The sequence below is a fragment of the Ipomoea nil genome, unplaced genomic scaffold (genome assembly GCF_001879475.1).
Source record: "Ipomoea nil cultivar Tokyo-kokei standard unplaced genomic scaffold, Asagao_1.1 scaffold0188, whole genome shotgun sequence".
Lineage (NCBI taxonomy): Eukaryota > Viridiplantae > Streptophyta > Magnoliopsida > Solanales > Convolvulaceae > Ipomoea > Ipomoea nil.
Window position 1 is genome coordinate 4,185,715 of NW_017616616.1, and position 14,485 is coordinate 4,200,199.

The following is a 14,485-nucleotide window of genomic DNA, read 5'->3' on the forward strand; positions in this document are numbered from 1 at the left end:
AAACTGGTTTACCTCCTTATGGTCATTTTCCGGCTAAAGTTACAAGACAGGGTTTAGCCATAAGACAGCACAATATGTGTGGATCAAATGCTCATAAGATTGCAGAAACAAGAATCCCATTATCAAGTTTCACATAAGAGTCTTGACTGATCATCCCATAATCATATTATAGATTATAGATACTACATTAGCTGATGGTTCCAACAGAACTTGTAGTCTTTGCAATCAGGACAAGAATTTGTGAGCTTTAAACCTCAGTCAAAGAACCAGTTCTCAACCTCAGTGGAGACAGTGCCCTTTTCTCTGGAGAAACAACAGCAGACTTCAATGCTTCAATCTGTGACTTACACTTGGCACGATCTCCTTTGTTCTCTTCCAAGCACTTCTTCAAGGCAGCCACTTCACTTGCTGTGTTCCCTTGACCACCATTACCAGCCACTTTCTTCCCTTCAACCTCCATCTTTTCCTGCTCTTTTAGCCTCAAATCAACCCAGAAAATTCCTAAAGATCTGTCTTTTGCCTTCTTACTCTCAAGAAGACAACTCACCTGGCAAAAAGTTGGTGTTTTTAGAGCACAATTCACAAACAAGAATGTCTGAAAATGGTTCAGATACACAGATACAACCAAGTTACAAGAATGTTCACTGATGTTTCAGAATTCAGATATAACCAAATCAATGGAAACCCAGAAATGACAACCCACAAAACACTCAAAAAAAACCCAAAATTTCTCAGAATGACAACCCAGAAAAGTGAACTGGAAAAGGGTTTCAAGAAAAAAACTCAGAACAACTGTGCAAACCAAATCAGAGACGATCAGAGATCAAAGAACCTACTTTGGTGAAAAGAGATGATGAAGCATGAATGAACGAAAGAAGAAGAAGAAGAAAAAGAAGAAGAAGAAGAGTTTTAATACTACTTGAAAAGAATGTTAAGAAAACATAGTTTATGATTTGACAATCTGGGAAATGCAGTGCGTGACCTCATGACTCAACTGCTCCACAGGATCACTGTGGGGCTTACCCTGTCTGGTTTTGGATTATTTTGACGTTTCATGGGAATCTCCGGAGGAGTGGAGCCCAAAAGCCGTATGTGATTGAAGTGGATTGATTCAAGACAGCCGTTCAGAGGATTGATGGTTCATGATTTCTTCTGATGAGGAAAATCATGTTTCTTATCATATCATCTTACTCTTCAGGCTTTTGTCTTTGGCTATGATTGATTGCTAAGACTCCTCAATAGCTTGGTTTTTGCACAAATTTTAAGACGCCAAGTAAGAAAGAAGTAAAGAGGAAAAAAAAAAATCAGTTTCAAAAAAAAAAAAAATAAAAAGGAAAAGACTATGTTAACGCGTCCGCTAGGCACGTAGAGTGCACGCGCCCGACTAAGCTAGCACTTCTCCAATCGATCACTTCTCTTATATTTTTCTTCACTTCTGCCATCCAACATCGATAAAAGTAGGAAAAAAAAGACAATTGCCAGACAAAGAATTGATTGAGTAAACATATATATTTGAGCACCTCTTTTTAACCCTATTCTTCCGTCGTTCTCAATGGTGGCCTCGAATAGAACTTTTGGAGTCGTTAATAGTGTCTACTATCAAGGCTTTTAGTGTGGTCGGTGTCTACCAGAAATTATTGAAGTCGAAAATGGTGTCGTCAATAGAAAATAGGTACGTATAGAGGGGACGATAATTCATTTGGAAATTGGAGTTTTGTATTTATTATTTTAGATATTTTGTTTTGATTTTAACTAAAATACAAAATTTATTTGTTTGTTGGCATAGATGTAGGTGTTTTTTTTTTTTTTTTTTTTTTTTTTTTTTTTTTTTAATAATCCATGTAGGTGCTTATGTATGCATTGGTTGGAACTTGGAAGATTACAAGCAAATTGATTGACGAAGTGGACTTGGATTCTTAAAAAGGTCACTACGCTTATCATGATCGAGAAAAGATAAGAAAGTCATAATGATAAATTGAATCACAAATATAGTACTCTTTTTTTTTTTTTTTTGGGATAATAAGAGAAGTCCACAGTCATTGCCCAGGATGCGCACGGGGTAAACTCTGAATTGTGAACTTGCAGGTCATTTACCTACTTTTGGACCTAATTGTTACAATATGACGTGTTTTTGGACCTAATTGCCTCAATATAACCTGTTGAAGGGTGTAACTGTGCATTTTTAAAGTTTAAAGACCTAATTGACTTTTCAAGTAATGTTTAGGGGCATATTTGACCATTTTCCTTTTAAAATAAAGAAAAGTTGCTAATCAACCTGCCTATGAGAACCGCGCCTAGGCAACGTTTAAGAGGCCTAGTCGACCGCCTAAACCACCAATTAAGGCAATACGCTACGCGGCTATACACTACGCGACTGGCCAACGCCTAAGCACCGATTAATTGATGTCTAGGCAAGATTTTGACAACACTATATAAAATAGACAAGTAGTAGTAAGTACTAAGTAGTTGGAGAAACATGAGATGATATTGCTGAGCATTAAACAGCTACAGATCATTCCTGGGGTACTTTAATCAGGTGTTCAGATCATCAAAACAACAAAAACAGAACGGGAAACAATAATATTTTTTAATATGTACAACAAACCTCCGAACCTGCTTCAAAAGAATTACACAGTCCGGAAAATGGGCATAATCAAAAGGGTTGGTTAGTAGTTGGGCAGGGCCATGGAGTAGTTGTAGTAGTTCTGTGCTCCTGCACAAGAAGAATGTCAGTCATGGCAGCTCGGTGCACGTCTTAAAGGCGAAGGAGAGGCCCCCGGGAATGGCGCTTCCCAGCCACCAAAAAAGGCGGATAGAATAGGAGGCTGATGTCGGGGAAGAGGGGCGTTCTTGGCAGACTGGAAAATGGATTTTGTTTACTCGAAGAATCAGCTATCATCGTCAACTGCACCTACGTAAGTGAGATCTGTCCTCCTTACCCTTACGCTGCCCTTGAGCCAGCCAGCAGCCTTCAGATTAGAATGATCGCTCCCGCCTATAGTAGAGCTGCTCGATGACTGGCTTGACCCTGCCCCGTCTTCCAAAAGAATCCACGGGTCGAATTCGAGATCCTGGTCTTGCTGTGGAGGCAGCGGTGATTGCTTGTTCTTCCCTGCCGAATTAGTGGCTGCCCTAAGTAAAGAAGTAGGATTCCTCTGGCTCGAGTTTGTGCTCACACCGGATTGTAACACAGATATGGGGTTGCTAGGTAGAAGAGACGCAAGAGAAGCAGGCGATACGGATGGAGGTTGAGAAGAAATCGAACACTGAACCGAAGGGAATAGAACTGGCATTGCAGTTTGGATTCGCCAACGAATTGCATCGGGCAATTGCATCTGATCCAAATCGTTCTGCAGAAAGTACAAATAAGTTTTTTTTTTGTCGCATAGGGAACGAAGAACGGGTGTATAAAAAACGGTTGAAAGATCAAACCTGGAGAGACTCGGCAACTTCACGATCAAAGGCGGTGTGGTCCTTGCTAGATTCGCTGGCTGACTTGGAGCTCGATTTCATCTTTAGCCAGCTCGGTTGGTGGCTACTCAGCAACGCATGTAGCACCAATAACAAACAATCGAAGAGGCTTCCCCCCATTACAGCATCTGAAGTGGTACCACAAACCTCCATAAACGAATCCGCCTCTCTTTTCGAACTAAACGTCGAGTTAAAGCAGTGGCCAGCATCAGCATATACAACCCGACTTCCAAGCAAACGCATTATTGCTGAAGCAAGCGTGTATCTCATATTCCGCCCCGACAGTTCTCTGACATTCCAATTGCAAAACGAAAAATACCCAAGTTATGAGATCAACCTTAAAAATTCAGAATGGCGTTAAGAGAATATGACAATTCAGTAAATTGTAAACTTACCCGTCTGCACATATTATCGGGAGTACTCTCAGGATGAGCTGCAGCCTCAATGAAATGGACGCTCGCAATGCCACGGGGGAAGGTGGCACAGTTTCAGTTGGTCCAGTTGTCCGTCTATTTAATCCCGGACTGCCAACTCTAGAACCCTTACGACTACTCACTTTCGTTGTCGGACTATCAGCTCCAGCTGGCTTGCTCGCTTCACGAGTAACCGTGTTTATTTGCTGCTCGATGGCATTAATGAGCTTGATCATATCAGCGGCAAATCTGTTCCGCGTGTCATCAGAAGCCTGATCCACGCAAGGAAGAACTAATTCTACGAAAGCTCTCTGAGTTTTATGCTGGTGAGCAACGGGGAAGCCATCGACATCCTGAAAATGACCAGACCCTCTACCAGACCGCTTTACGGCCATCACCTCATCAACGACTTCTCCTTCTTCAAGAGAAGAAACATCGGGGGCACACCATCCCCATGGCCTCCGATATTGAGGCTTAGTGGACAGACCTTTAGTCACCGCAACACTAAAAAGCTTCTGGTGGACAGATTTTCTTCCGGAAAGAACATCATGGGCTTCTAGATACCATTTGGCTTGCTTTAGCATTGCATCCTGAAGCGACCTTCCTAAAAGATGTACAACCTCGGAAAAGAGAGCAGCCGCATCAGGTCTGACAAGTAACCTAGTAAGAATTATTTCAATCAAGTTGCCCTCGTTATCAGAAGCAGCAGCTTTATCAGAATTCGGTGAGAGAGACCTCAAAGCCTCCACCAAAGAAGTATCATGCCGGTCCAATTTTTCAATCACAGCTTGTTCGTTAAAAAGCAGTCTAATCTCCAACCATTGCCAATGAAACCTTGCAGGCTGCAAGGTATCCAAAATATGTACAAGCTTTGCCTTCTCCGAATAATGCACTTTCAAATCACCTTGTACCGAAATCCTATTAACATCCTCCTGTTGACCTATTGACGGTGGCATTTTACAATCTATAAGTGCATTTAGAAACAATCTCGCACGAAGAGGAAGAAAGGCAGAAGCCCTCAGACGCATATCTGAACCATTTGATTCTAGAAAGGATGCAAATTCAGTATCAACTGTGTCTGCAACGATAAGATCATACAAGCCATGAGTGTCTCTCAGACATACTTCACGGAAGGGAAGATGCCTCAAGGCATCACCAAGGGCCAACAGTAAAGACTGATACAGTTGTTGGATATCATCACGAGCTCCAAGGCTGGAACTAAGAATGAACGGCCTCCAGAGTACAAATGCAAACATCGAATAGGCAGGAGGAAAAATTAAGTTCAAAGGCAATGTTCGTTGCATTCTTGATAGAGCTATAATGGAAGCATCTCCCAGTAAATCACCGATAAATCCATCAGAAACTGTCCGACAATTCCCAACAAGTACCCTAAACCAGTGGACGGAAACTTCAACTGAACTATCGCCCTTGAAAGCCCCAACTGAGCGTGCATTCCCATTTGAATTAGATCTCACACTCCTTATAAAATGAATAACATCCAGACCTTCCTTTAATTTGAAGAGGGAAACCATCCTCTCGAGGTTCACAATTCCCTGAAGTATTGCTCCAATAACAAGAGCAGAAACAGCAGCACCAAATTTAACAGTGAGATCATGGGATTCAGGAGACATTTGAAACTGAGAACGAGGCGCCCTTCCAGGGGTAAAATTTTGTGCCACAGCAGAAGAAGCTTCTATTGCAAGAGCAACTTCAAAGACACGACTTTGACGCTCTCCAAGTGCTTCCTTTAGTAGGCAAAGGCAGGTTAAATGTACTCGCAAGATACGCCGTGCGATTTGTAATGAATCGGAAGTGACCGAGGAGTTTAGATGATTATTACAAGAAGCTAGATCAGGAATTTTTGCAATTACCTGTCCAGCATTACAAATAATTGCAGATATAGCCGATGAGACCAAAGTAGGATCACCTTCCTGAGCTGCACCACCAGTCTGCCTCATGCAATCTAATAATCCCATTACCACTTGTTGGCCTATCTGATACCCATCATCCCAGTTTTCAGATAAAGGGTTTCTAACTATGCTCACACCACCCAAATGCTTTTTCTCTTTGCCATAAAAAAATTGAAAAGCTTCATCTACTTTTCTTTGTACTATGTCTCTCATGGTTAAGGCTACCCTTGATACACGAACTCCACTTATCTTTTGGCGAAAGAAATCATCTAAATCCTCCACCCCTGCTGGTACCCCAAGAGGAAATCCAAACTCACCATCTAAAAGTCTTCCAGATTCAAGTTCAGAAGTCAGTCTCTTATCATGTGTTGATTTGAAGTTCTTTTGCCATTCAACAACACTGGCCACACTGCCATATTTCTTCAAGAGGTACCTAGCATAACCCAAGGAAGGTGAGGTTGAAACTCTCCCATTTGATGCCACAATGGCGGCACAACGATGCATTACTGCAGACAATGCTTCCGGAATAAGATCTGCAGCAACAAGGACATTTTCATACCTGAACCAATCCATAGCAGAAAGGTAAGAAAAACGTAGCCTTGTTATGTCAATCAAAAAAAAAAAAAACAGAAGACAGTCCAACTTTGGTCAAATATTAGAGAAAACAAAATATGCACACACATGCTGCAGTTCAGAAAGAAAAAAAATAACCACATGCTACAAAATCCAACACCACCAATAAAAACAAAACAAGAAATACTAAGGAATTCACAACTAGTCAAAGTTAAATAATATTATCAGGCTTATAGTAGTTAGTGAATCCAATATCAAACTTTAAAAAAAAAAAAAACATTACAATTGGAGGCACAGATTATCTTCATTAATCTATACAGCTGACTTAGATGGCTTGTGAGGCTTCAAATTGGTTGTGCTAACAAATATTTGAACAACAATGAGGATAGTTATGACAAATTTGAAGTTGGAGAATATCAGCAAAGGGCATAAAGTTTTCACATGTTTACAGATAGGAATACACCGTAGATACCTAATGCCAATTGAATCAGAAAAGTCAAATCGATCAATGAGTTTTAAGCCCTGGCAGCTAAATCCACAGAGTGATTCAACAATGAACCAAACAAAGAAATCAAGGTTTAAGAGTCTATAACTATAATATTTCACAAATAAACAACATATCCACACAAATAGGAACACATTAAGTTAGGGTGCACCTCTGAATGGATGACAAGACATATGATTCGCCAACTTCACACACATTGTTATCTGCATTCCTAGGGATCACCAGTACACTCCTACTACCATGGATCGTTGCAGTAGCAGCACCATGCACCTTAGGTAACAACCACAGAAGAAACCTGACTGATAAAACCAATTCATTACAAGCATCCATCAGATACAACATCATAGATAACTCCTCTTCGCCAAGCTTCCATTGTATAGAACCTTGGTCATCTGCAGTAGAGAACGGTCTACCATACTGTCCAACCTTGGACAGAGCCTTCTCAGTTTCTTCAATGAGCTTCTTTACAACACCTATTAACCACACGGTCATCGTTCTTTTTTCCACAACTCTCTGCTTCTTTAATAGTTTCCCAATTGAAACAATGTCTCCAAATCTTTGCGGTTTAGTTCCATCCCCTGCCTTGGAAGGGTCACCTTCAGGGCCAGACCTATGATGCGGACAGCTCACTCTACTATCACAAACATGGCTTGTTGATGCTCCCTGACTGCCTTCAATCCTGGCAGCAGCTAGTTGAGCGAGACTTTGAGTTTTCCGGACAATCTTTTGCCGACCCCTGGAGGGTTGCTTGCTTGGCTTAGGAGGTGGATCTACTTTAAATGACTCAACAGACTTATGGCCCCTTCCCACCCACCAACTATCTTCATCGTCTGATGGATTTTGTGGATAAATCACATGTGAGCTCTTCTCATCACTTAACTTTTGTCTTTTTGCTTTTCTACACTCTTCACATCCAGGTGTTCCTTCAGTTGTATCCGTACTGTTCGTAGATGACACAACATGCTTCTTAACATTTTTCTGAGACTCATGGAATCCTATTTCAGTTAACAATGAACTAGGAAATTGCAACAACACACAAACAGAAGCCTTAAGCTCTTCAACTTCAACAAATTTGTGCATATTTTTGGATGGAGCACTTGGTGCTGACTGAACAGATCTACACTGATCAACAAAGGGTGGGGAAGCATTCTCACCTCCTGAGTCAAGAACTTGTTTATGTTTCATGCGTGAACCACTTGCTCCACTAGGACTTTTATAGTGGTCAACCATCCCATGAAGCACCAAACGACGTTCACTGGAATAAACATTCATCAAATCTGAAAGTATCCGGGGTTCAGCAATTTGAGCCTCTAATAGAGCATCATAGACATGAGGGCCAGACATCTGCTTCAAGATTTTACAATGTCTATTCCGTTTTGCTGGGTCAACAAGAGGCACCTTCACATCCATGACTCCGCTAACAATCAGCTGTCTAACATAGGCTTGAGGATAAAAAAGTCCAGCCCTAATAAGTTCTGCAATAAGTAATTGAAGGCGCTTCAACCCTTCACCATTCAGCACTTCATGTTGATCTATCCAACAAACAATAATATCATGCAAAGGGCCTGGACTATCAAACAGATATAGAAAATCCTTGCTTTTACCAACCCCACTCTTTGAGTTGTAAAAAGACTCACCAACCCCATAACCAAAACTTCTGCAGAAGTTATTTTGCTGACTAGGATCTTTTCCAACATTCTCAACTTTTACAATGTTTTCATTCTTGAAATGGCTTGAACTTTGCATCTCTCTCATCTTCAGCTTCAGAAGCCGTATTGCAATGTATATCTGAGAAAAATCTTTTCTACCAGTGAATTTAAATCCACGAGGTGGACTAAAGCGGAAGTCCCTGAAATCACAAGTTGCCCACTCACAAATGAAGAATACAGAGCAGATGAACGAGAGATTCATTGTCCCAATATGTTTGAGGGATGAAAACAAACAAGAGCTAACTTCTGTAATCCAGCTTTCATCAACAACGCCGTCACAATGATTTTCAAACAGAATCTTATTTGCTATTCGCAAGTCGCCATTTACAAGAGATTTGTCCAGCGCATGTAAAGCTTTGGCAGCATTTTGACCTGGATGGTCAGGTCTTGAAGCTTTTGCAAGACTATCTGCACGTTTCTTAATTGAAGAAACAACACGATCAATAGACAAAGACTCGGAGCGAACCTCAGGAACTCTGTCTCTAAGCACTCCAGCAACTTCAAGAGGACCATTTTTCACCTTTCTAGCATCTTCAGAGACCTTTGAGAAGAGACCTCCATCAGTAACTATATTTGCCACACAAGGAGGCAAAGGAAAACAATCCAGACCAACAAATGTATCAGGCACAGCAAGTATCAAATAGCGAAGCATCTCAACAAGTGCAGACATCGTATATGCCAGACGTGAATTGTCAACAAGGTCAGAACCACCAGGAGAAGTTTCTTGGATAAAATGAATAGCTATTCGCACCATTGCACGTACATATGTTTGGGATAAGACAACAGTTTCTATGAACCCATAAATCACAGGTAGTAACAACTGCAGAAGCCCAAGCACCTCTTTATCCTGAAAGGCATAAATGGAAGATATGAAACCATGGAGAAAAATAACAGCTAATTATATTAGGTGCATAAGAAACAAGTTCAAAAGAACTCAAATAACAAAAACCTGTAGTTGGTTGAGAACCCAATCAATAACATGAGAAGGAAAAAGCAATCCTTCTGCATGGTGCCATTGTAGAATACGCACAACATACCACCATTTAAAATGCAGTGAAGGCTCCCCAACATCAGCACTCGTAGAAGCTGGGTCATTTTTCATCTGTATTGATCCTGCATAAACCATTTGCGGTGACCGATCTCTGATATTTACAGAAGAATGGCTGCTGCTTCTTGAAACAAATTCATCCAAGAGAGACTGCATATAATCAATAACATCTTTTGTCCACTGCTCTGAGCGCGAAAAGTTTGTTCTGTCAGGCACCCCTGAGGATAAACCAGAGGATACAGGACGAACCTACAGAAGAAAAATACATGATTTTACACACTACAAGGTTAAGGGTAACCAAATACATATTGAAAAGTAACTCAGTTCATTCCCTAACCAAGGATACATTACCTGATTAAGATAAGTTACTTTTATGAACCAAGTTGCCCGTAACAATGGAACATTATTCCTGATAAGAACTTCAAAAAGCCATCGTTTCCTGTAACCATGAGGTACATGATCTGCCAATAACCGCAGTCTTTTGTGTTGTTGGGATAAACCCTAGGAAGAAGCTCAAAAGCTTTTAGTGATGAAACCTCAATACCTCATATCAACTTTACAAATTTCTGAGCAAGGCAAAGGACTAACCTCAATCCATCTCTTTCTGAGCTCTTCCCCAAATGGCCTTTGATCAGGAAAGATCCCAATCTTAGTCAGTTGTGAACCTTCAAGCGGTACTCCATACACTTGCCCAGCCTGCGTCAAATCAGAAAGCACATCCACCTTAAATTTATCTTTGAATATTCACTATATCATACCAACTTTAAGCAAAGGAAAAGAAATGTCGGTTCACATAGAAAAGAAAATCAAATGCAAAGGAGATATGTTCAATGGTAGTCAACTCATGGTATGTGGTAAGCACCAGAAAACATAAATAACAAAGTAGGAGATACACTTTACCTTCCGTTTTTTAGCCCGAGACTCATTGATTGTCCTGTGGCATTTTCTGATTGCCTAGAAAAGAAACAGAGAATTAAAAGCAGTTTCAAAGCAGAGGTACCATCCAAGTGAAGCACATTATCTTCCAAGTAAATTACCTCTTTACATTTAATTATGACAGGCTTTGAAAAGGTCGGAACCTGTGATAGTGAAATTTCTCTAGCTTCCTAACAATATCAAAAGTAAATTCCAATTAGCAAATAATCAACACAGGAGAAAGCAAAATAAAGATTAAGGTAAAGCCATTCAAAACCAAAAGCCATCCTCTGATATTCAACTGACAAAACAATACTAGGAAAGATGGTCCAAAAAAAACCTCAAGCCCGTCAACTGTCTCCCTGTAACCAGTTTGCACATAATCTCGGTTGAGTGTCTCTTCAGGGCAATCAAGCGTCTGCGGATGATAGTCAGGTGCCCCAAGTCTGGGAAAGAATATAAACCAATTTAAATCTAAATGATCAGGTAGGTTAAATTATCTAAGCAATAAAAGTACGAGTCCAAGAAAGGCTAAAACTGTGAAGCATGCAATTAGTCATGTTCATATCACTTCCCTGACCACAGGTTGGAACTACTGGAACAAAATTCAGCTATTTATGAAACCATCTGGTCCATGTCTAATGACTCTAATCAAATGCATAGAATAGAGAAAGGATATGGAGCAATGCATACAGATTCTGGCATATTTATTGACACCACCACCCACAAACAATAAGTGCTCCTGATTGCTAAAGACAAGAAATAATTACTGAATTACAGATCTGCAGAACTTACCTAGAATTTAGAGGTTCCTTATCACACTTCAATTTGTATGACGTTAGTTGCAATGATCTTCTGCAGTAAGAAATAAGCTCATCCTTCAGTAAAGGGAAATTTATTGGGGGAAAGAGGTGAAACAGTTCTGCACAGCAAGCCATTCTAAAAGCCAAAGTAAAATTATTTTACTTTTATACAAGAAATTGAAGAATGCCAAATTAAATTGCATAAAGAATCAAGTTTTGTATACAAAGCTAAAGAGATAGCAGAAATGTTAGGCAATCAAATTAATAATCACATCAAAGAATAAAGGAAGGATTGTTCTTATATGGAAAAAGCTTATTCCTTAATTAGACAGATGCATGCGAAAAATATGGAAAATGGGAAAAGGAGAGCAATAATCGCTTCTGATCAGTGAAAGTAAAATGTAGATGAATCAACATTTTAATCAATAGACAATACCACATAGGTTTTGTAAATATGATGAATCTTTTATATTTTTATCTGATTATCCCACTAGATAAGACTAGCAAATATCCCCATAGCAAGGATGTGGTGTCAAATGCCTTCAGAACTCTGAAGCCTAGTTGCACCACTCCAAGCACATCAAATCAATATGCATGATAAACAACACCAAACCTGGAGAAGTTTGTTGGTATTGTGGCGGCGTCAGCTCTAGATGTATCCCTACCTGATGCCCCACCAAATGTGCTATTACTTACTGCACTAGTGCAGCTGCCAGCATGATACCTTTGCATCTCTCCAAACTATTATCTGCATACTGCCACCAACATTGGAACACACGAGGAAGTGTGCAGTCAAGCTGCAAACAATCACAAAAAATAACAAGTTTCAACCAAAAGAAGCACACTAATGATAACTTCAAGTATAATTAATCAGAAGACAAATATGTGAGATTTATCTTGTTGAGAAAGAAAGACATATAGTAGAGCCAAAATAAAGGTAGCAACTCTTGGCTTAAGTAGTTCATAGTACATAGCACAAGTGAGGCACTTGAATTTCCAAAAAGATCACGATATTAGAACACAAAAAGACTATGAAAACAGAGCTGAAATTAAAATTGCACACAACATGCAGGTAACATGAACACCAGCACAGAAACAAAACACCCTAACAAAGAATTTGAGCAAAGTTGCTAACTAGTAAGTGAACAGAATAATGAGGGCGTGCAATTAGGAATAAACTAAAATGATGACAACTGAAACCCGCACCATGATTTATGCAGTAACCCAATTAAGTTTTAACAACTAACATGAAATTAAATGAAACCAGATGTTTGAAAACCTAAAGATACAGAGCAATCTAGTGCAACATATAAAGAAACCAGGAAAAAAAAGCCTCAAAACACATGCAAACACTGACACCTACAAACAAAGTTAAAAAGTACATGTCCCAGGTTAGCATAAAGATCCAGATGAAAGGTAATGCTAGTAAATCATTGGTCATGTCATCTACTTCTATATGTTTCTGAAGTTTGATTGCAATGTTTAAGCAGCTTAACTGGAACAACAAAAATAGCAGTGCATCATAAATTCCTAAAGGCATTTAGAGAACTTTTTTCTTCAAAGTAAACTTGACAAATCAACTGCTTTAGCTAGCAGATTTCCCTTGATATGCACTATTGAGCTTTTGAAACTTGTGCTGACTAAACCTACATCACTCACCAAAACATGTAAACCTTTTTCTAGTTTCTATCAATAAGTACAGTTTACTACTGCTTTAGTTACAGATTCCCCTTGAACTAACTTATTTAACATTTGAATTTTGAGCCAACTAAAACTACATCATCTAATGTTCCAACCAAACAAGTAAAAGCAGACATCAATCTAGCAGAAATTCATCTCTTAGTCTTTCTATTTAATCTATCTAAAATCTAAGATTCTATGTTATAGAATCCCTCTAATAAATCCCCACTAGAGTTCTGTAAATAAAGTAACATCACACCCTTTGACCAGTAAAACAATTACAAAAAGCTCTATCTCCAATATGACTGAACCAAATAATCCAAAAAGGAATTTAAAAACAGTGATCTACAACAGCTGCAATCAGAAACCCGAACCAAACACTAAAATTTTTTCCTAGCAAACTATACCAAGTAACACAAATGCAGACAGTGGCAGCTAAGCAACAAAAAAAAAAGATTGATAAAATAAAAAAGATCAAGCCTTTGCTGAATGTGAACTAAATTGAACGACACAGATTAAAAACCAAAACCTCAAGAATAACAATCTGATTAACAGCATCCAATCTAATAACTTTGAATTTAGCATACCTGGAAAAAAAAATTACAACCTAAATTTTACAGAATCAGCAAGTCAATGACTTGGGATTCATCTAATAAAGATTTAAACAGGGCCCCTAATCCCCGTAGGGTGCATAATGAGGGTTTGAAGCAGAGAGTAAAAACTAGGGTTTTTCCGAGCGGAAAGAGGAAAAAGATTGAAACTTTGGAGAGAAAGAGAAAGATGGGAAGATTGGAAGATTTGAATACAAGGCCAAGTGTTGGAGAGATTTAGGGATTGAATTAGGAATGTAGATGGCGAAATCGTAGGCGGGGAAGAAAGAGGAGACGAGAGCGTGGAGGTTCGATGTATAGATACAGGTAATAGATATAGAGAGAGAAAGTAAAGTCTAGAGAGAGAGAAAATCCAAATTTTCCCCTTAGTAAAAGAGTTGATTTTTAGGAAGTGCGATGAAAGGCTTCTTCTCTCCGGGTCGAGAGGGGGCTTTTGACTCTTTAGGCTTTAGCTTTAGCTGATGATGATGACGACGACGCAATATTGTGTCATTGTGTGCACCTGTTTTCTGCTTTCCTTTTTTTTTTTTTTTTTTTTTTCAGGTAACCAATTTTAAATTTTTACTACCATTTTTTTATGGTAATTTCTGGTAATCGATTAATTTAAAAAAAAAAAATTCCAAATAATTTTGTATACTTTTTTTTTACAATATGTTATTTGTCCTTTCGATTTAAATATGTCATTTATAAGCAACTTAGATTGTTTTAATTCCGTTTAGTCATTTATTGGTTAGGTCATAAAATAGATTTTTTTTAATACTACGGACTCTATTACATTATAGTATCGGTTCAAACATACTTTCTTAACTTAATGAAGTATAAAGAGTCAACCATACCTCCACTGAGG

The 14,485-nt window shown here is 39.1% G+C and overlaps 2 protein-coding genes across 3 annotated transcripts; both read right to left on the bottom strand.

Moving 5' to 3' along the window:
• Positions 1-77: 77 nt before the first annotated feature.
• On the bottom strand, positions 78-1,206 carry LOC109184741. Of its 2 annotated transcripts, none has more exons than XR_002054860.1 (2): positions 837-961; positions 78-547 (listed from the first exon to the last, which is right to left on the bottom strand). XR_002054860.1 is itself a non-coding variant. In XM_019334781.1 (2 exons), exons 1-2 carry the CDS (start codon positions 1,054-1,056, stop codon positions 248-250), a joined length of 333 nt encoding a protein of 110 aa, XP_019190326.1. In that variant the 5' UTR covers positions 1,057-1,206; the 3' UTR covers positions 78-247. The 2 variants fall into 2 exon arrangements, 1 of the variants encoding a protein (XP_019190326.1); XM_019334781.1 differs by lacking the exon at positions 837-961 and adding an exon at positions 1,024-1,206.
• A 1,257-nt stretch (positions 1,207-2,463) lies between these two features.
• On the bottom strand, positions 2,464-14,066 carry LOC109184750 (mediator of RNA polymerase II transcription subunit 12). The gene is made up of 13 exons (XM_019334791.1): positions 13,615-14,066; positions 11,961-12,144; positions 11,340-11,399; positions 10,885-10,990; positions 10,667-10,735; positions 10,530-10,583; positions 10,218-10,325; positions 9,981-10,130; positions 9,531-9,878; positions 7,024-9,428; positions 3,867-6,353; positions 3,433-3,760; positions 2,464-3,350 (listed from the first exon to the last, which is right to left on the bottom strand). Exons 2-13 carry the CDS (start codon positions 12,077-12,079, stop codon positions 2,889-2,891), a joined length of 6,696 nt encoding a protein of 2,231 aa, XP_019190336.1. The 5' UTR covers positions 12,080-12,144; positions 13,615-14,066; the 3' UTR covers positions 2,464-2,888.
• Positions 14,067-14,485: the final 419 nt, after the last annotated feature.

Bases quoted from the DNA above. Each gene is read 5' to 3' on its own strand.
- LOC109184741 (XM_019334781.1), bottom strand. From the start codon at position 1,056: ATGAAACGTCAAAATAATCCAAAACCAGACAGG. The intron at 548-1,023 runs GTAAGCCCCACA...ACTTTTTGCCAG, and splicing joins ATAATCCAAAACCAGACAGG to GTGAGTTGTCTTCTTGAGAG.
- LOC109184750 (XM_019334791.1), bottom strand. From the start codon at position 12,079: ATGCAAAGGTATCATGCTGGCAGCTGCACTAGTGCAGTAAGTAATAGC. The intron at 9,879-9,980 runs GTAATGTATCCT...TTTCTTCTGTAG, and splicing joins AAGTAACTTATCTTAATCAG to GTTCGTCCTGTATCCTCTGG. The intron at 9,429-9,530 runs GTTTTTGTTATT...TATGCCTTTCAG, and splicing joins GGGTTCTCAACCAACTACAG to GATAAAGAGGTGCTTGGGCT.